The following is a 22,781-nucleotide window of genomic DNA, read 5'->3' on the forward strand; positions in this document are numbered from 1 at the left end:
AGAGATTAATATATTTATAAAATCCAAGTTGGATGTTTTTATACTGTGATTGCTTTCATACACAGTCTAATGTTTCATGTGCTTATGTTACATTCATTATGTTACTTATGGATGGAAAGATGTGGCTTTTTAAAACACTGGTATGAATATTGACATGGAGTGAAATCAGGGATCCATTAATGTCAGTAGCAAACTTCCCACTGGTTTTTGTAGAAACAGGGTTTCTCCTACTGTGTGTGTAAATGTCATTTTTAATCCTTCTGAGGGGGAAAGAATATGTATATACTGACATCTTTAAGACAATTTAACAATCACTCAGCCTTTGTGTTGACTACTTACATATTTTAACCGTTAGACTCAGGCAAGAGTGCCAAGATTTCAGCTTTCAATAAAGCTCTTATCTACAGTGCTATGCTTCAGCTCTGTAACTGATTACAGGCACTGCCAGTCAAGTGCCCAATCTGACCTATATTTCCTTGCCATGGCATGTCTACATTGTAGACTTGGGCTGCAGTCCTGTGGCCCCTGCAGATATCTCAGGGGCAGAGCTTGGAAAAGTTACTTTTTTGAACTACAACTCCCATCAGCCCAATCCAGTGGCCATGCTGGCTGGGGCTGATGGGAGTCGTAGTTCAAAAAAGTAACTTTTCCAAGCTCTGCTCAAGGGCTCATAGGATATATTGCAATTTCCTCTCTCTCTCTCTCTCTCTCTCTGTGGCAGTTTTGTAGAGGGAGGATCAGAAAACTGCTTGGATCCAAAGGATCAAATGCTGCATCAGCTGCCCCACATACTCCCAAACTGGAGAGAAATGTAGGATGACAAACAGAAAAACTGCCTTGCTGGATTTTATGAGACAAAAGCCCATCTATTCTAGCATTCTGTTTCCAACAGTGACACACCAGATGGACTGTGATAGCAGACAGTGGGGGAAATGGTAATGTTCATTTCACCTGTCAGATGCTATAGGTGATTGGCCCCATCACATGGCAAATGGTTGTCTGTATCCAAGTGTTGTCACTTAAACATGAATGTGGGATAAGGAACAGTGAGGAGAGATATCTATTCATACAAAAAATGGGCACAAGCAAAATAAAGCACTTGTTCCTGTATGTAGCACAGAACTAGTCCTAGTGCCAACGATCTCTGTTCATGAGAACATGCTTATTTCTGCTCATAAAAGTCAGACTTCCATCTTAGCTCTCACACATAACAGCTTACACCAGCACTATGCAGAAAGCATAACAATACCTCTTGTAGAAGGAACATCCATTCTAGAACAGTCATTCCCAATTATCCCCCCATGGATCTCTTTAAAATTGCCGAGGGTCTTGGTGGACCACTTAATGATTTTTCTGCTTATTGTTGCAATTGTAATGCATTGTGCTAGATGTTGTATGATTTTTTAAAAAACATATCTTTATTGCTTCTTTTATTTCTTTTATGATATTACAGTTTGAATTCTATGGAATTCAGATTGTAATACAATGAAATATTTATATATATAAGATATAAAAGAAGCAATAAAAATACAAGTATTTTATTGTATTACAGTCAGAATTCCATACAATTCAAACTGTCATCCCATATAAGAAATACAAGAAGCAATAACAATACAATAAGAATCAACTGCAAATATTTAATGCAGTGGATGTGCTGTCTCCTGTCTTCAACCACAAATGCAGACCACAGTTTGGGAGCCCCAACTCTGGAACACCAACAACCAATGATGCCTAAAGTTCCGGCAGAGATGCCATTGAAGAACCTCAGGTGCTCCTTTATACCCTATCAGACCAGTGGTTCTTTGAGCTCAGTATTGTCTACACAAAGGGTAGGGAATGTTTGCAGCTTGAGGACCCCATTCCTTCATGGGCAATCTTATGGGGAACATATGCCAATACTGGGCATGGCTAGAGGAAAGAGTGGGTTTGGCACAGAGGCAAAAGTGAGCAGAGCAACAGATATGGCTCTTATTTTTGTATAGCAGTAGGCTACATTTCAGCCTTCTCTGCATATCTCTCCATTCTCCATACAAACAAGAGGCATTATCACAGTTTAAGGACATATTCCACTCAGGCAAAATATACTTGAGAGGTGTCTGAAACAGAGCCAGTGAGGAGTGTGGCCTGGGGAGAGAGGCTGTGGGGAGAATCTTGAGGGCCAAATAGAGCACCCTGGAGGGCTACATTCAGTTTCTGGACCTGAGATTCCTCACCCTGGTCTAAGTTTCTAAGCCTTATCTGGAGATGTCAGATACCAAACCTTTCATGTGCAAAACGTGCTCTATTAATGAGTAATGGCCCTTCCCGCCCCAAATTTTAGAAGGTATGGTCTCTCTTTTTCCCATGTTTGTCTAGAAAATGAACCCACAAAAGACCTTTTGCACCCTAAAGGAGAACCAAGTCACTGCATTGGCCGTGCCAGCACCCTTTTGCCTTTTACAAGTGCATGATAAGTTGGAAATTCAGTGGAAGATGCATCTCTTCCCATCACTGCATCTCACATCTGGGAGTAATAGCTTCTGCTGTGGAATTTCTGCTTCTCACACAGCTTATTAAAGGCAAAAAAGCTCTGGAGAAAATAAGGCTTCACTCCTAAATTCAGATATGGTTACCCTACTAAGTGCAGAGATACTCAGCAGTCTGAGCTGCGTGTGTTTCAGTCTGTATTTACCTAAGTAGCAGGTTTTTATCCTGCATTTAGATCACTTAGTAAAATAAGAAAAGCTCCTTTATTTATAGAAATGCTTAGTAGATAGGAAAGGCATACCTAGTTCTAACTATCTAAGTTGGAGGCGCAATGCCCAGACATGGGTATTGCCCTCATGGCTCAGAACAAAGGCAGAGATGTCTTCTCTCTCCTCGGACAATTGAAGAAAAAAGACAAAGGAAGGAAGGACAGGTTAGCTTGCCTGAGCATATCAGTTTACAACGGAAGGAAGTTAGGTAGAGAACAGCACAGGTAAAGGTAGGCAAGCCTAGCCAGCTGGAGCACCCTAAATCTGTCTTCCTTCTGGAATACAAACAAAAGGACCCAAACAGGAGTTGCTCTAGCCCCACTTCCAACACTAAGTAGATGCATGCATGCAAGGAGTGTAGATAGAGGGATATGCATGAAAAAGTGTGGGGTGGCAAAGAAGGTGAAAGTGGGTAACTAAAAAAAAGGTTAACTGTGTAACTGTTGGAATATATGTGGTTCAACTCCAACTGTGGGTTGAGGCTGCATGGGGTTAAAAAGGGTAGCTAGAGAAGAGACCTCTTGGTTGCTAGGCTATACCTGTCCTTTGATCTCCTGCTGTCTCTTCCTTCCTGCTAGACTGATATGCAAAGGATGTTGATCACAACTCCATCCCTCCTTCTTACTTCTTCTTTCTCTTGAGAGGGGAGCAGACATATTCCTTTGTCTCTCCCTCTCCTCCAAAGCATGAGGGTAAGCACTGGGCTCAGTGTTTGCAGCTCCAACATAGCTAGTTAGCTAGATATAGGACTCTTTCCTATCAAGCATGTACTTCCAGAATAAAGTAGTTATTTCTTATTTTAAGGCTTAAAGTCTCTGTCTGACTAATTTGCAGGGAAGGTAGAATCTTTAGCAAGGATTCAAACACACACACATAGGCTCGCTCAGAACTCTCCGTTCCCAGCATTGCGACTCTCCGGCAATAACTGGCAGAGTAGATCTGTCAGCAACAGTGTAATCGTTCAGGGCCTCGGTGGGTTTTAGACCCCTTACTTTTTGGGGAGCAGGGTCCCAATGTCTCCAGCATCCTACAAGCCAATCAGCATGATAGGGTTGTGTGTTAGCTGCTGAGAAGAGTCTTCTAACATGTTTCCTTGTCCTTTCCTGCATTTTGGAGCCAATCAGAGTGAAAGGAGGGAGCCAGACTTTTCTGAGGAACTAACAGAGCCCCCTTTCATGCATATTGGTTTCTAGGGACTTCTGTTGTTGTGGAAGAAGGAATTAATAAGGATCTCATATTCTCAACTCAGTAGCAAAAAAGGGGTGCATGTGGCTGGGACTATGGTGAAGGGACCCTGCACTTCTGAATTTGCTGCTACACTAGTCTGTCATCAGTATTATAATGGAAGGAAGTCCTTCAGGAGCATTCTTTACAACCCATCTTTATTCAGAAAGTAAGTCTCACTGTATTCAAGCAGAGCTTTCTCCCAGCAAAGTGTACATTTAATCGCAGTTGAGGCGTATGAGAACCTGAAGTGTTCCAGGCATGGTCCTTTCTTAATCTTTGAACTGTTTTTCACGCGTTTGTTTTTAACGGGATTGTATTTTAGTTATGGGCTTGCACATCGCTGGGATGATTTTTTTTTGAGTAGGCGTTGTATAAATTATCTAACTAAATAAATAGCGTCGTGATTGGATAACATACGTGACCTCCCACCCTCTTCTCCTGCAGCAAGAGAGTCGCCCTACTGTGCGAAGGAATTCTTAGAACCGTTCTTAGGTCTCGCGGCTCATATCCCGCCACTCGTAAAAAAGCCAAGAAAAGTTTTTTTCCCCCTCCTCTCCTCCGCGTTAAGCCAGCTCCGTAACCGCGTGAGGCAGGGGTCGGTGGGAGGCGGGGAAGGGAGGTCAAGAAGTAAAGAAAAGGGGGGGAGAGAAGTCGCGAGCCCAATAACGAGTCCAAAGCTAAGTGCGGGCGGGCGCGCGCCACTCCCCGAGCTCCCCTTCCCCCCACTCCTTCAGCTGGACCGGGGACGAAGGGGGAGGAGAGCGGCTCGCTGCCTTGGTAGCGGCCGCGACGCGCTGGGACTTCTTTTTTTCCTTTCTTTTTCTTCTTCCCCTTTCTGCTTCAGCGGCTGGAGGAGGGGTGAGACTGCCTCAAATGCACCGCCGCAGGAGAATAGCGTGGGCCGCCGAAAGCCCGGAGGGCACTTGCGCGGTGAAAACGGACGCTGCATGGAAGGGAAGCGACGACGCCACCACCTCCCGCTCCTCTTCGACGGAGGAGGAGGAAGAAGAGGGGGAGCCCCCTGTGGGGAGAAACGCCATAGCGGGGAGCAAAGAGGAGGAGCCCCTCCTCAGGGGGATTTTCGAGATTGGGAAGAAGAGTTGCGACGTGGTGCTGAGCGCCCAGAGCCTCAGGTGGAGCCCAATCCAGCCTGAGAGGCCCGTAGGTGAGGGCTGCGCGGGTGTTTGTGTGACACAAAAAAATCCTCCTACTTTTATTTCTTCGACTCTGTACCCCAGTCTTAGTGTGCGTATTTCTTCCGACGTAAGGTCTGCAGAATTCAGTGGGGTTTATTCCCGTGTAAGTGGAGCTCTGCAGCCCGACCTTGCGCATGTTGATGCGTCAGGAAGCGCCACTGCATTTAGCGGGACTTAAATCTCCTTCATAAGTGTGCAGAATGCCGCCTCGGTTTCCCTTCTTGTCCCCCACACACTCCCTCCCTGCGCACATTTCTCATCCTCCTTCCCCGCCCCTCTTCTCTTTGTTAAAGCCGTCTAGGGGGGAGGGCACTGGGGGCAGTCAGTGAGGGCGTGACGTCAGACGAAACCATGGCTCGCTGTCGGGCAGCAGTTTAGCTGAAAGAAAACTTTTGTTAACTTTGGGATTGACGTGCAGCCCGTGGTGAACTACTAAGAACCAAATCCTGTTCTTGAGTAGCAGATCACGGACAAATTAAGGAGGAAGAATCTGTTGTCTCCAAAGCTGACATACGAAAAGATTTCCCGTCCTCCTATTTCCACCTGCCTACATCTGGTTAAAACGGATGCCCCTAAAATAAATGGCAGAATAGACATTGGGAAGCATTTGATTCCTTCCAAATGGCCATTGGGATGCGTATAAAACCAGAGTAATATTCTTAGGGAGTGACCATGAGCAGCCAAAGAAAAAAAAATTGGCACTCCCAGATGTCTATGGAAACATGGAATGGGTTATGATTGTGCACCTGTCCTACAAGCTTCAAAATATAGCCATATTAGCACCTCTTTCCAAATGGCTACTCAAATTTTTTGGAATTGCACATAAGCCCTGCATTTATTCAAAATGAATAAAAAGAAAACATATTAACACGCCTGTTTCTGCATGGCTAATTTAATGGATGGGTTGGGAACTTTCCTGTACATGTTTATTGTCAAGTGAATTAAGTGTGCATGGAACTGAAACTGTAGTTGCATGTTTAGGAGAGTAGGGAAGAGACAAGGATGTGGTTGCTAATGTTGTGATCAGGGCAAACACTACAAGGAAGTAATATTATTTATTTATTTATTTATTTATTATTAAATTTATTTGTTATTAAATTTATAACCTGCTCCACCTCCTAGAAAGAGCCCAGTGTGGCTAACTAGTCCAAATAGATTAGTCAGCCAAGAAGTAATTGCTATGTAAAATGCAACAAAATCCTCTATAGGAAAGCAAGCAAAGATGATTACATGAATGCAGCCACAGACTTAAAAGATTTAAAAAAAATCAAATATGGCAGTGTAACAGAGACTGGTAATTCAGACATCCTGAAGAGAATCATGATATTCTGTGTATGTGACAAGGGCTGAATGGTTCATGTATGTTTGAGCTGTTGATACATGCTGAATGCTTGTTATTAGTTTGCATTCAGTCCAAATATTTGTAAATATATTGGTGACCTGGCTGTGGTGTGGGAAACAGTGTGACTTCCTCTGTCCCTCTATTTGCACAACTTTCAGAGTTGTTGTTGTTGTTGTTACAATTATTACATTTATATCCCACCTGTCCTCAGGGGAGCTCACGGTGCCATACACGGCTCTCCTCACTCTCCATTTTATCCTCACAACCCTAGGAAGTAGGTTAGGCTATCCCCCAGATATCACCCAGCTATCTTCATGGATGAGTAGGGATTTGAACCCAGGTCTCCTGGGTGCTAGTCTGACACTCTAACCGCTACATCACTGCTTCCCAACCATTATGAGTATGGGACTCCCTTTGTAAGCTCAAAAAATTTCATGACCCCCCCCCGCTAACTGTAATTTTAGTCACTATTAATTGAAAAAAAATGGTGTGTGGCAAAATCACATCTCCAAATATCCCTTTCCATTAAAAGCTCCCTGGAGACAGGAAGGTGTTGCTTTCTTTTCTTAATGCAAAGGTCCAATCAGATTGGTATCCCCCTCCCCCCCCACAGTCTGAAGATGTACAGCCCTGTCTCCCAACACCAGTGGGTTACAGTGTTGGACTAAGATCCAGGTTCAAATCCCCACCCAGCCATGAAGACCACTGGGTGACCTTGGCCCAAACACAGTCTCTCAGCCTGTCATATCTCACAGGGTCTGTGTAAGGATAAAATGGAAAGGGGGGGGAACCATGTGCACCATCTTGAGCAACTTGGAGGAAAAGTGGGATATAAATGTAATAATAAATAAAAAAATACATTTCAGCTGCAGTAAGTGGATCCCAGCCTCAGCCAACCTGCTGATCTTTTAAAAAATAATAATCAAGAAGCAGCAATGTGGTCGTGGCGGTGATGCTAAAGGGTGAAGACAAAAGGGTGGATAGATTGAGGAGGGAGGTTAGTGCATTTGGGCCTTGGGATAATCATCAGAACTGATGACTTGGTTAGCATGCACTTGGGGAATGAGAGCAGAGCAGAAGACAGGTCAGTGCATGAACACACACAAACATACCTGCCTGTCCTGCAAGCATTTATTTATTTATTTTATTTATTTGTTTCATTTATAAACCTCCCATAGCAAGTAGCTCTCTGGGCGGTGTACAAAAAGGTTAAAATACAAAAATAACACAGTAAAATCAGATTACAAACGGTAAACACAAGCAACAAAACAAAATACTATATTAAACAAAATATAAAAGTTTAAAAGTTATAAACATTAAAGATTAAAATGCCTGGGAGCATAGCCAGGTCTTAACCTGGCGCCGGAATGATAGTAACGTAGTCGCCAGGCGTACCTCTTCGGGGAGGCTGTTCCACAATTCGGGGGCCACTACAGAAAAGGCCCTAGATCTAGTAACTGTCCTCCGGGCTTCTCTGTGAGTTGGTACCCGGAGGAGGGCCTTAGATGCTGAGCGAAGTGACCGGATCGGTTCGTAGCGGGAGAGGCGTTCCACAAGGTATTGCGGTCCCACGCCATATAAGGCTTTATAGGTCAAAACGAGCACCTTGAATCTGGCCCGGAAACAGATAGGTAGCCAGTGCAAACGGGTCAGAACAGGTGTTATATGTGCGGACCGGCTGGTCCTCGTCAACAGTCTGGCTGCTGCGTTTTGCACTACCTGAAGTTTCCGAACTGTCTTCAAGGGCAGCCCTACGTAGAGCGCATTACAGTAATCCAATCTAGAAGTTACCAGAGCATGAACAACTGAGGCGAGGTCGTCCCTGTCCAGATAGGGGCATAGCTGGGCTACCAGCCGAAGGTTGTAGAACGCGTTCCATGCCACCGAGGCCACTTGAGCTTCGAGAGACAAGGAAGGATCAAAAAGAACCCCCAAACTACGAACCTGTTCCTTCAAGGGGAGTGTAACCCCATCTAGAACAGGATAAACATCCACCATCTGGGCAGGGAAGGCACTCACCAACAGTGTCTCAGTCTTGTCTGGATTGAGTCTCAGTTTATTAGCTCTCATCCAGAACGTTATCGCGGTTAGGCAACGGTTCAGCACATCAACAGCCTCACCTGAAGAAGATGAAAAGGAGAAATAGAGCTGCGTGTCATCAGCATACTGATGACAACACACTCCAAAACTCCTGATGACCACACCCAGAGGCTGCATGTAGATGTTAAAAAGCATGGGGGACAAAACCGACCCCTGAGGGACTCCACAATGGAGAGTCCAGGGTGTCGAGCAGTGTTCCCCAAGTACTACCTTCTGGCGACGATCCGCCAAGTAGGAGCGGAGCCACTGCCAAGCAGTGCCCCCAACTCCCAACTCCGCGAGTCTCCCCAGAAGGATACCATGGTCGATGGTATCAAACACCGCTGAGAGATCAAGGAGAATCAACAGAGTCACACTCCCTCTGTCCCTCTCCCGACAAAGGTCATCATACAGGGCGACCAAGGCTGTTTCAGTGCCAAAACCGGGCCTAAAACCGGATTGAAACGGATCCAGATAATCGGTTTCATCCAAGAGCACCTGGAGCTGGCCGGCAACCACCCACTCCAAAACCTTGCCCAAAAAGGGGACATTCGCCACCGGTCTATAATTGTTCAAGTTATCTGGGTCCAAGGAAGGTTTCTTTAACAGAGGTCTCACTACTGCCTCCTTGAGGCTACTAGGGACTACTCCCTCCCTTAAATAGGCATTTATCACTTTCTTGGCCCAGCCGGTGGTACCAGCCCTGCTAGCCTTCACTAGCCAAGATGGACAAGGATCCAGAGCAGACGTGGTCGCCCGCACCATTCCAAGCACCTTGTCCACTTCCTCAAGCTGCACCAACTGAAACTCATCCAATAATGAAGGGCAAGACCGCGTTCTGGACACTTCAATGGATTCATCTGTCATAACATCAGAGTCTAAGTCCCTACGGATGCATGCGATTTTATTTTGGAAGTGCCCCGCAATGTTGTTGCAGCGGGCTTCAGATGTTTCTATGGTATCTTGAGGACCAGAATGTAAAAGCCCTCGTACAACCCTAAAAAGCTCCGCTGGACGGCAAAGAGATGTCCTAATAGAGGCAGCAAAATAAGACATTTTCGCCGCCCTTACCGCTTTTATATACAGCTTAGTGGAGGCACTTACCAAAGCATAACTGCATCCGTCTGGAGTTCGTCTCCATCTGCACTCCAGCCTTCTTCTCTCTTGCTTCATCACTCTCAGCTCCGGGGTATACCACGGAGCTGTATGAGCTCTACACCGAAGGGGGCGCGCGGGAGCGATCATGTCAATAGCCCGGGCCATCTCCGTATTCCACAGTTCGACCAGGGCCTCGACAGGAGTGCCAGTGCTATCAGCTGGAAAAACTCCCAGAGCCTTCTGAAAACCCACAGGATCCATAAGCCTCCGGGAGCGGACCAACTTAATAGGTCCCCCACCTTTGCAGAGGGAAAGGGTCGCCGTGAGTCTAAAGCTCAGCAAGCGGTGATGTGTCCATGACAATGGAGTAGATGAAAAACACCCCACCACCAGATCACCATCTCCATGACCAGTGGCGAAGATCAAATCAAGGGTATGACCTGACACATGTGTTGGGCCCGTGGCAAATTGAGACAGCCCCATGGTTGTCATGGAGGCCATGAAGTCCTGAGCCGCCCCAGATAAGACAGTCTCGGCATGAATGTTGATATCCCCCAGCACCACAAGTCTGGGGGACTTCAACAGTACCTCCGAGACTATCTCTGTCAGCTCAGCTAGGGAAGCTGTTGAGCAGCAAGGTGGGCGGTACACCAACAGGATTCCCAGTCTGTCTCCTTGGCCCAGCACAAGGTGGAGGCACTGTAGACCAGTCGCCATCTGGACAGGGTGCTTGGTGAGAGAAAAAGAACTCCTATAGACCACAGCAACCCCGCCTCCCCGGCCCTCAGATCTACCACAGTGCTGCACCATATACCCGGGTGGGCAAAGCTGGGAAAGAGCAACTCCTCCCTGCTCACCCACCCAGGTCTCGGTTATACAAGCCAGGTCGGCACCCTCATCCACAATTAAATCGTGGACAAGGGAGATTTTATTATATACCGACCTGGCATTCAAAAGCAGCACCTGGAGATCCAAGGACTGGCTGATAGAACAACCAACAGTCCTGTGGCTATGAGGAGAACCGGAACAAGGCACAGACACAAAAGCATCTGCAAGCATGCATGCATTCAGTGACATGGGAGGTGGGAAGCCCTCAACTGCCACAGCACCTTGGAGAGAGAGATTGGGGGGGCATGTAGGTGGAAGAAAGGGGGAATGGTGGTACGCAGCCTCAGAGATGGGGGATGAGCAACTCCTGAGTGTCCTCACTGCTCCTTGGCTCCTTCTGGGCCAAAGATGAGATCTGGGTGGCCTGGCAAATAAGAATAATTTTTAAAAGGAGGTGGCAGCGAAGCAGGAGCCAAGAAAGGCAGGCAGACTGGCTGCCAGTACTTGCAGCCTTGCTTCTTTTGCTTCACAAAAAACCCTCACCCTCTCCTTTTGTTCTGAGCAAGCGAGCAGACGAGTGTACGAGGAGACGGGAGTCAGTGATAGTAATCCCCTCTTCTTCTTGGTACCTTCACCCTCGGTCTCCTTTGGTGTCTGCCACATGTTTTATAGGCAGACACCTGCCCTCAACATGCCTGAAAGACGCTTTGTCACGTCAGCAAAAGTCCTCCCCTCTTATTTGGAGCAAGGGGGAGGTGTAGTCCACAGCTGTAGTGGGGAGCAGATAGCATCCAGGGAATTAAGACTTTTTTTTAAAAAAAAACAACTAATAAATAATTCATTTCTTTACTGTTTGCTGCCCCCTCTGGATTACTTTGCGCCCCCCCTGAGGGTCACGCCCTCCAGGTTGGGAATCACTGCACTACATCATGAAATGGAAATGGACTGCCTTCAAGTTGATCCCAGCTTATGGCCCTATGAGTAGGGTTTTCATGGTAAGCGGTATTCAGAGGTGGTTTACCATTGCCTTCCTCTGAGGCTGAGAGGCAGTGACTGGCCCAAGGTCACCCTTTAGTTCGGTTTAGCTATAACTTGTGGGGAACCTGGGGCCTTCCAGGTGTGGTTGGACTCCCATCAACCCCAGTCAGCATCGCCAGTAGTCAGTGGTGATGGGAGTTGTAATCCAGTAACATCTGGAGGACTACCTGTTGGTTGCAAATTTATCCTTTCGGGGCAAAGGGCTCAAGAGGGTGATAGCCGCTCAGCTCCAAACATGTCTGGGTGATGCAGATTAAGGATTCTAAACCCTTTTCTTCCTTCCTTCCAACTCTGTTTTGGGACTGGAACTACTTTGGTTATGCTTGTTTACCAGCACTGGAAGACAAACATGGAAAGTTCATCCTTGTTGATTTTACTGGACTTCTTGTTGGCTATATTTTTCTCAAGGGCCTTCTGGGGTTTTAACAGGGAAGCCCTGTGATCCAGTGGTTCTCTTTCCTGGTAGGGGACTTGTGCTGTGTCCCATGACATTTAAATTATGGTATGCTGCGGGGTTCTGGCTTGTCCCCTGTGCTGTTTTAACATTTCCATGCAATGGCTGGGAGAGATTAGATTTAGTGATTTGTTATCTGTATGTGGGTGATATCCAGCTCTATGTCTCCCATTCATCTACTCACTGCATGGATCCCAGTTAGCTATCGGGTCCAATGCAAGGTTTTGGCATTAGTTTACAAAGGCCTAAACTGCTTGGGTCCCATGTCTGTTGTTCTTTAAGATCTGCAAGGGAGGGGGCCTATTCACATTTCATTGTGTAGGGATATGGGACAAGGTCTTCCCTGTTGCAACACCCAAACTATGGAAGTGCTCAGAACCCTTGGAAGTGTGCTTGTTGTTGTTTTGACATTCAGGCCATCAACTGAAGACATATTTGTTTAATCAAATGTTCAGAGTGAAGATATTTTAGTGATCGCAGCAATTCTGACCCTGAGAACGTTTGTAATTTAGATATTTTGTTTTAAGGAAATTCATATATGCTTTTATGGGTGGTTGCGTATTGCTATTTTAATATTTGTTGGGCACTGTCCTCTAATTTAGAGGACGGTCGGTATAAAAATGCAGTAAGCCTACAATCCAAGCCACCACCCCCTTATGCTAGACTGTTGGGGGTTTGGATTGAGCAGAGGTGTTCCTCCACTCGCTTGCCACTGATGTGCTACTTTGGTGCAGGCCTTCCCAGGGGCATCACTACGCAGGTGCGGGGGGTGCGGACTGCACCCGGGTGACACCCAGAGGGGGGTGACACCCAGAGCCGCCCCTAGCTCTCCTTTTGCTGGTGGTGCCCACCACCAAGGCCGGTTTTAAAGGACAGCTAGGGCACTGGCCCGAGGGCCCCGGAGCTACAGGAGCCCCTGAGGGGCCCTCCGCTCCAATCCGTGCACCCCCCCGCATGGCCCCCCTACCTGTGTGCTATCAACAAAGATGGCGGCGGAGGCTTCATTCCCCTTAGGGAAACTGCGGCCGCCATCTTAATTAAGGGCAATGGTAAAGACTACTGTAGAGAGGTAGGGGGGCCGCGTGGGGAGCTGGCCCTGGGTGACACCATGAGTTATCGCACCAGGTGACACCAACCCTAGTGACGCCACTGGGCCTTCCCCTTTACATCCACCCACTGAATGTGCAGATGCGTGGAAAGCCTGTTGGTGGTATCCCTACCAGTGGAACCTGGTGGAAAGCACCAAAACAGGTCATTTCAAGAGCAGGGCTGAGCTGACCTGGGATCCATTGGATCCCAAGCTGTCTGCCTGTCCCCCACCTATTGCTGCTCTGAGCTACTGGGCTGCAGTTGTGGTGGTGGATCTGCAGAACCCTCGCAGTGGTGGGGGGGTTAGGATTGCTCTGTAACTCATTGATTGTCTTTCTGTGATGTTTTACTGTTTGTCAAGCCACCTTAGGTTCAGTTTGTAGAAAGGCAACATTTAAGTTTTAAAAATAAACAAATAGGATATCACTCTTGTAGGTTGATTAAATTGTTGTACAAGCTTTATTTTCATGGCTTTTTGTTTTCCGCGGCTAGGAATTCAAGGGATAGCAACATTTTAATACATTTTAAAATATGCCCCTTAATGATCCTTTTTTGAAGTGGCTGGTTTACTTTTTTCGTGGAATGGTGTCCTATCAAAAATACTTAGGTGTGAAAGAATTTTGTTGTATATTGGAAAACTATAAAGCAATAGCAAAATAACTGTTCATTATCTTTGCTTGTTGCTTTGTTTATCATTTGTGTGGGCCTTATTTTTGTGAAGTTCTATTTTTGTTGATAGTGAAACTTAATCATTATCTTTATATAGCATTTGCAGATAAAATCTGAATAGCTGTGAATTCTGAGCAATATGTGCTTGCATGCTTTAATGGGCTGTTATAATCTTATGTAGTTGCTCATGAAAAAAATTGGCATTAATTTATGCTGGTTATGAATTCTTATCAGAACATTCTGTTGAAACATAATGTGTTGTGCATTTGATACATACATTACCATTCTGCCATAAGGGCCTGCTATTATTTTAGACACCAACTGATTTTATGATAGTATTGGATTTCTTTCACATATGCTTATGTTTTTGTCCAGATGAACTCAAAGAACATCTGTCACTCTTGTGGTGGTATCTGCTGTTTCCTTTTAGAATTTGACCTTTTAGTTAATTACAGCTACAATTCTCCAAAGTTTTTCAGTCTTGTTTTTTTAAAAAAACAAACATATTTGGCACTAATCAATTGTAAATAGATAGAATTCAACTGGTATACATTATCATATCTGCATATTAGAACCAACAGTTAAATGGGCATGGTTATTTTAAATATTTTATTGTTGGCAGAGTAATTGTAATGGGGCAGGGTTGCTCGGAGGAGAGAAGCCTTGCCAGCTCCAGCTGGTCAGAGCAGAAGGTGGTGCGTGTGTGCCTTTTTCTTTTTTTGGCTGTGCCAGCTCTACACGGATGCACCTCTTCCACGAGTGGACAGCATCAGATCTAGTGGATGCTTGGCAGGCCCTGCTCCACCCCTGTCACGCCTCATTTCAAGACCTTACTCCAGCTGCTGCTAATGGGAATACCACTGTTGGTAGTTTTACAACAGTCTGAACTTTTGGTGGGCACTGCAGGGGCTTCCATGGTGGCAGATCTCCCTCTCCGCTCTGCTGATTCCTAGCTCCCTCCAGCAGTACTGGTCTGGGGTTAGGATTGTTCTCTTGCTCTTTTATTTTTTTAGTTACTTAAAATGTAGACATTCTTTTGTCTTTCAGTTGTGTGATTTGTCCCCATTTCCCCAACCTGTCAAGCAAATGTTCCAAGGGAGTAGTCACATAAAGTAATAGCCATCATCAATTTTAATTGGGTTGGACCCCATTCTAGGGCCACATTCATATGCATTAATGTGACACTTCAGTGCAAGCAAGGATACAGTCTGGCAGTGATGCTACTGTAGCCTTCATTGCACTTTACACTAGTACTTGATGTACTTTGGGTAACAACTTTGAAGAAACCAACTTTTGAAAGAAGTATGCTGTGTTAATTGGCATGATAGCATAATGTATAATTGCAGGCAAAGCTTCATACCAAGTCTTGTTGAGTTTCACCAGTACCAGCACAAGCTGCTTGCTGCTGCTGTAGGTTACAGCATGCCTCAAGTTGTATGTCACAGGTCTACTGACATCTGGTTGAAAATCAGTGTTGTATGACACAGTCTATCCATATTAGTTGCTGCCCACTAATGATCCAAAGCACTTAAAACTCACAGACTCTTACTTTGCTAAACCCTTTATATTGTGGTTTATTTTAGGTGTTGTATTATAAAAATTATAATATACCCTGCTCTGATTGTTTGTAACAATGAAGAAAGGTAACAAAAATGTTAAATAAATGAAACATTTCTTTGGATTAACTAATGCTCTTTGAAATGTTGAAAATAGCATATTTGCCCTTACGTGATTCCCTAGTTTTTGGAAATCTGCAGGACTGCAAGTATCAGTTGAGATTTTGTAGATAGAGTCTTTTCTTTAGGTACTTTTAGTTCTCTGGTTAGACAAGGAAGCATGTCTTTGATAAGCAAACTTCTAAAAATCTGATTTTGTTTGGGTTCAGCATTTTATTTGTAACTGCATCAATACATTAACCTATTTCAACATATTTTACTGGATAAAATTTTAAAAAGAAAAACTGATTTAAAAATAGATATGTGGATATATTATTTGCTTACATTATGACACGGAGGTTGGAACAGAAAATATTCAGTGCAATGTTTAAATGACATAGCTATATATAGCGTACAACTAGTTTGCCAAGTTCAAATTTATGTGAGTTAAAACAGCATGTGGGGTATAGAAAAATATGCTTAGGTACGTATTGCAAACCTTTCAGTCTCTGAAGCAACAGATGTTATTCGCTGCATAGTAGTGTGTATCTTGGAAACAGAATGAGTGTTAGGAAAAAAACTGAACAAATGATATAACTTCTGATATGAGCAACAAGTAGTTGTCATTGACTATGATGTGATGTGGTTATAGAGAGATCTTTTGAAAAACAAGATTATATAAGAAACACTAAAGTGACAGTGAAAAAGAGGCGTAAATAACAAATATATATCTTGGGCTTGTGTTTCCCCAGTATTTTAAAATAGTGCTGTTAATTACATTGGATTCTATCATGATCTTTGTACATAGATGGGCAACTGCTAATAAGAGAACAATGTCAGGCCCTTCTTACCAGTCAACAAAAAAAACCAGGGGGTGGGCGAGGGCAGGAAAGCCCTGTTTAATAAGAAGCTGTGAGATAATGATGGGGATGTTAACTGGTTTGCCTTGCCCACCACCTAAAACCATAAACAGCCTAATGCCATAAGTGGGGACATGCTAGTGGGCTGCCCTCCCCCACACTCTCTTGCTGCAGTATAGTAATTAAGCAAGGACTCTTCTGCCCCCCCCCCATCATCAACAGTAGGGTGTCTGTGCTCCCCACCTGGATGGACCACACCTTGATAGTTAGCATTGTTGGTCTATGGTCTATGAGATTCCCTCTGCACACTCCTTAACAGGAGCAAGTTGTACAGGTGGCCAGGCTGCCTAATGTCCAGGGGATGAGGGATTCTTGCCATATCATGCCAGGACAAAAAAAAGGGGGGGGCATTTTATTATCACATGTTTTGTATTTACAGGAATCAGATTCCTAGCCAAAATTTCAGAACAACATTATATCCTTTCTGTCATCCTTTCCTTGCCCACTGATTAGTACACTTTCAATGTGTGTTTGTTTGTTTGTTTGGAGGTAGTTGGTAGGAATAAGAAAGACTGTAACTGCAGAGAATAGCAGGATTAATAATTGTGGTTGCCATGGATAAAGACTGCATAGGAATAATGAAATCTGCATACAGGATTAGCTTTACCCCTTATGCAGTTGACACAGATATTACAAATAAGAACACAGACAATTCGTTTTCAGACTCATCATAAGTCAGTACCATCCAGTTTTGTGCTCTGCAATGATTGTGTGTTATATAAATGCACTTTCATTTATGCAACATCTATCATCATCATCAGAAATACGTAGTTTTTATGTTAACATTTCTGATGCATCAACTAACTAGTCTTGACTTGATTGACAAATGTGATTCACAGGTGGATATAATGATTACAAGCACCATGCAGTGTGACACATGGCACAAAACAACGTGGGGGGGGAAGAGTACACAGTTTGAACTGCAAGTAGTTTTGTGGTCTGAATGTTGTGTGCTTGTCCATTGTGTGTAGCATCTGCTACATAAGAAGCACAAATTGTCTTGATGTTTAAGACACATGCAATATGCAAAATGAACTCCTATAAAACTGTCTTCATTTAGTATGTGTGTGTGGACACACACTTTGTTAAAATATTACAAACACTTCCATATGCTTAATACTACTCTGAATGTATACAAAACACTATTTAAAAATATACTAATAACTACAGCTTGTATTCTGCAAAATAAACTTTCAATAACTTTCTTTCACCATTTCTGTGAATACCTCCAGGTAAATTCACACATGTATGTTCATTACTTTATGGTTGCAGCATCACACGATGAGTGGCATGTGTTAGAAATAGAAATAACTTATATATCCACTTACTGTTTATTTTTCCAAACAAAATGTGGTTTGTTCACATGTGCAACTGGGAATCACAATGATATGAAATATCAAGATATGAGCATTCTTGTGTGAATAAGCTCTTAGTGCCATGTGTCTTTGAAGTTTCTGGGCCTTATCATTTAATCGTGCAGCTGTACTTGCAGTAGTTCTGCCAGTATTGGGTGCTGGATCATATTCAGTGCTGCTACATTGTTTATACAGAATATACCTCTGAAAAGAAACTTTCATTCATCCATAAGAAATGGACTTTTCTAAGAGACTACATGCTATTATTTAATACTGTGATTTTTTGCTGTGAGTGAAACGTAGGATTGCTTCAGATGAAGTAGATCATATTGCTGTCAACATTTGTCAGGAAAATATTTGACAGGAGCATTGCCCTGTGCAATGGGATTTCCTTCCAGTTACTTCTAAATTCATGTATAGATTACAGTGTGAAAGTTAGTCTTATTTTTTGATAGCCATATGACTATTATATAAGTTAAAGTTAATGTTTTCTTTTGGTGTATTTTTCTGACATTCAGTTAGGCTACATTATTACTTGTACCCTTTATGACACAGGTCTGGGGTAGAGGGAAGATGAGAAGTGTTCAAATCCAGAGACTGAAAACCTTCAGAGTTAATCATTATATGAGATGTTCTCTCCTCCTTAATAGCTAGCGTGAGGTGTGGGAGGGGTTGGGATAGTTCATCTCTCCTGAAAACAGGTAATTGGCCCTCTCAAAACTAATAACGCTATTTTTGTTCAGTGCTTCATGCGAGGTGCAGGAGCATCTTACATGGATGTGCATTTTTGTTTTTCTGTGCAAAGCCCCTTTGCATGGGCAGAACTCGGTCCACAACAACAATCTGTGTGCTAAATCTGTCTTCATTCTAGTATTATTCTTGTTTAATCATAGTTGATAGGGAAAAAAAACCCCAGTCACTCAACACATATATTTATTCCACTAAGGTACATGCATGTATGAAACAACACATTCATAGGTCCTGTCAATTGCATGGCCCATATACATGGGCAGGTACTTGCAGAACTGCACACCAGAAGAGTTATTTTACCTTACTAATGAAACATTGTTTTAAATTGTTCTCTAGGCATCAAAATAGTGTTAAATTATGCTGCAAGTGCAGACCAGTGTGTATGGGTGGGAATTATAGGAGATGTGTTCCTCAATATGGTAGAAGGCATAGTTTTCAACAGAATGCACAATTAGATTCCCATCTGAGTGTGCATTCCACTGAAAGAGATGCAGCACTGACAGACCCATCTGCATTGTGTATCGTATTTATCTTGGGTTCGATGATGTGGGAGTAGGAAGTTTGACTTATTTATTATTTTTGGTGTTTAGGTTCCACCCATTCCACAAAAGCCCTCTGGATGGTTGGAGAATGTGTGTCCAATGGCATATGTACTCTGAGGCTCAACCTTCACACCCCATACTTCTTTAAGCCCTGTTGGAGTGGGGTCCTAACAGTTGAAGAGATTGTCTGTTGCCTGGTTGATGCCTGTTTTCTGGCACCTTTGGGGAGCCAGCAGAAAAGAAGAATGAGGCAGTAGAAATGCCCTTAAAGTTTGGGATAGAATTGATACCCGGCAGAGACTTCTTGGAGCCACCAAGCAAGAAGACAAAGCAGTGCCCTGCTGGCTGAGGTCAAGCCTAGCCAACACAATCCCTCCTCTAGTGCGTGCACATACACCTCTCTTAACTGTGAAGGATAAATTTGTCTTGCAGCTTAAAGGATTCTGTGGTCAGAATTTGGCTCAGATTATATGTACCTAAGGATGCATATCACCTTTACCCAGATCCTCCCCACCTTCTCCCCTTTTTTGCATCTCAGGCTGAAGGGAAGCAAGGTGAAGAGAATGAGAAATCCTCCCCCTCCCCCATTTTCAGTCTTAGGTTGGAGAGAAGTAAGGTTTAGCAAAGTGTGAGGGATTTTCCAACTGTAATTATATATATTAACTAGAGGAAAATGCTAATTTGTACCCATTTTGGAAGGGCTCAGTTACTTAAGAATATAGTATGCCTTATTCAAGTGCATAACACATGCTGGTAAAAATTAAAATCTTAGCTACACTTATTTTTAATGCTGTATTTGAAAAGAATGGACATGTGCAGAAACTGTGAGTACAATTAGCGTCAAGCGGATAAATCCAACTAATCCTGTTTATGCCCTATATCAGGCAGATGTGCCAAAATTGATGTAGACAAGCTCTTGGCTTATAATAATATTTTTAAGAGCTATGTAGTATTGTTTTTATTTAAACCTTTCTTAATGTTAAGTGTTGTTAAAAAGAGAGAAAACCTAACAAGTGTAACCTACTTTATGAAGGTCCCTCCTCTGCTCTTAGGGTGATGGAACAACCTGGCTGGAAAGATTATATTTATTCCTTGTAATTAAATTCACTTTAAAAAATACAATGGGAAGTGGTTGCTGAATTAAATAAATAGCATGATATCTAATGTATACTTAAACCCGTTGTAAGAACAGATGGTACCCTGTATCCTTCTAGGTAATATGAGAGGATAGTTAATGTTTTGAAACAGCTAGCAATAATCAGTATGATACTAATGAATGGATAGTTCTTGAATGGAAAAAGTTATTCAAAGTTTAATTTTTAAAGCAGATTTCATTTATTTAGAAGATTTTAAATATGACAAGTAAATTTTTTTAAAAAATTAGTTGCAAATGTGTGTTGAAATTCCATAGATGCAGATAGCTTGAAAGCTGAAAATATATTTCTAACGTTCATGATTGATAACTGTTGTACATCACTGTGAGCACCTTTTAGGTTGGAAAAGTGGTTTTAAATTTTTTAAAAATAATACATCGTGATTTCCTTATTGTGCGGGAGGAAGGCTGCAAATCCATTCCAGTAAGTCTTCTCTATAAGACATTAATCTAGAGTTGCAAGGAGAGTTTGTAACATGCTAACAAGATTTATTTATATTTATTTATTTTATTATACTTGTATACCGCCCCATAGCCGAAGCTCTCTGGGCGGTTTACAGTAACTAAAAACATTAAAACAAATACATTTAAAACAGATCTTATAAAAACAATTTAAAACACAATTAAAAAATTTAAACAGTATAAAACATATGCATAAATGCCTGGGAGAAGAGGAAAGTCTTGACCTGGCGCCGAAAAGATAAGAGTGTTGGTGCCAGGCGCACCTCGTCAAATGGATCATTCTATAATTTGGGGGCCACCACTGAGAAGGCCCTCTCCCTTGTTGCCATCCTCCGAACTTCCCTTTTAGTAGGCACCCAGAGGAGGGCCTTTGATCTTGAATGTAGTGAATGGGTGGGTTTGTATCGGGAGCGGCGTTCCATCAGGTATTGTGGTCCCAAACCGTGTAAGGCTTTATAGGTCAAAACCAGCACCTTGAATCGAGCTCGGAAACATACAGGCAGCCAGTGCAAGTGGGCCAGAATCGGTTTTATTTGTTCGGACTGTCAGGTCCCTGTTACCAATCTGGCCGCTGCATTTTGCACAAGCTGCAGTTTCCGAACCTTCTTCAAAGGCAGCCCCACGTAGAGTGCATTGCAGTAATCTAATTTGGAGGTTACCAGAGCATGGACAACTGAAGCCAGGTTATCCCTGTCCAGATAGGGGCGTAGTTGGGCCACCAACCGAAGTTGGTAGAAGGCACTCCGTGCCACCGAGGCTACTTGAGTCTCAAGTGACAGAGATGATTCTAGGAGAACCCCCAAGCTACGAACCTGCTCTTTCAGGGGGAGTGCATCCCCATCCAGGACAGGTTGGACATCCACCATCTGGTCAGAAGAACCACCCAGTAGCAGCATCTCAGTCTTGTCTGGATTGAGCCTCAGTTTATTAGCCCTTATCCAGTCCATTGTTGCAGCCAGGCACCGGTTCAGCACATTGACAGCCTCACCTGAAGAAAATGAAAAGGAGAAATAGAGCTGCTTGTCATCAGCATACTGATGGCAACGCACTCCAAAGCTCCGGATGACCTCACCCAACGGTTTCATGTAGATGTTGAACAGCATGGGGGACAGAACTGACCCCTGCAGAACCCCATACTGGAGAGTCCAGGGTGCCGAGCAATGTTTCCCAAGCATCACCTTCTGGAGCCGACCTGCCAAGTAGGAGCAGAACGACCGCAATGCAGTACCTCCCACTCCCACCTCAGACAGTCTCCCCAGAAGGATACCATGGTTGATGGTATCGAAAGCCGCTGAGAGATCAAGAAGAATCAACAGAGTCACACTCCCCCTATCTCTCTCCCGACAAAGGTCATCATACAGGGCGACCAAGGCTGTTTCCATGCCAAAACCAGGCCTGAAACCCGACTGAAATGGATCCAGATAATCGGTCTCATCCAAGAGTGTCTGGAGCTGGCTTGCCACCACTCGTTCAAGGACCTTGCCCAGGAATGGAACATTTGCTACCGGCCTATAGTTATTAAGATTTTCTGGGTCCAGCGAGGGTCTCTTCAGGAGTGGTCTCACTACTGCCTCTTTCAGGCAGCCAGGGACCACCCCCTCTCACAGAGAGGCATTAATCACCTCCCTGGCCCAGCCAGCTATTCCATCCCTGCTAGCTTTTATTAGCCAAGAAGGGCAAGGATCCAGCACAGAAGTGGTTGCACGAACCTGTCCAAACACCTTGTCAGCGTCCTCAAGCTGCACCAACTGAAACTCATCCAAGAAATCGGGACAAGGCTGTGCTCTGGATACCTTGCTTGATTCATCTGCTATAACACTGGAGTCTAAGTCCTGGCAGATGCTAAAGATTTTATCCTGGAAGTGCCTAGCAAATTCATTACAGTGGGCCTCAGATGGTTCTACCTTGTCCCTGGGGCCAGAGTGTAATAGCCCCTGGACAATTCTGAAGAGCTCCACTGGGCGGCAGAGTGATGATTTGATAGTGGCAGCAAAATACTGTTTTTTTGCTGCCCTTACTGCCTCTAAATACAGCTTTCCGTAGGCACATACCAGTGTATAATTGCATCCACCAGGAGTTCGTCTCCATCTGCACTCAAGCTGTCTCCAATATTGTTTCATCGCTTTCAGCTCTGGGGTATACCATGGAGCCGTACGAGCTCTACACAGGAGAGGGCACTCAGGAGCAAT

The 22,781-nt window shown here is 44.0% G+C and overlaps 1 protein-coding gene across 2 annotated transcripts in view; it reads left to right on the plus strand.

Moving 5' to 3' along the window:
• Positions 1 to 4,624: 4,624 nt before the first annotated feature.
• Positions 4,625 to 22,781, plus strand: part of CERKL (ceramide kinase like) — a 66,888-nt gene continuing 48,731 nt past the window's right edge. For both annotated transcript variants that reach the window (XM_061608291.1, XM_061608292.1), the window contains exon 1: positions 4,625 to 5,127. In XM_061608291.1, the coding sequence (XP_061464275.1) occupies positions 4,836 to 5,127 (292 nt within the window). In that variant the 5' untranslated portion in view covers positions 4,625 to 4,835. The remainder of the gene's footprint in view (positions 5,128 to 22,781) is intronic.

This window comes from Rhineura floridana, chromosome 2 (genome assembly GCF_030035675.1).
Source record: "Rhineura floridana isolate rRhiFlo1 chromosome 2, rRhiFlo1.hap2, whole genome shotgun sequence".
Classification (NCBI taxonomy): Eukaryota; Metazoa; Chordata; class Lepidosauria; order Squamata; family Rhineuridae; genus Rhineura; species Rhineura floridana.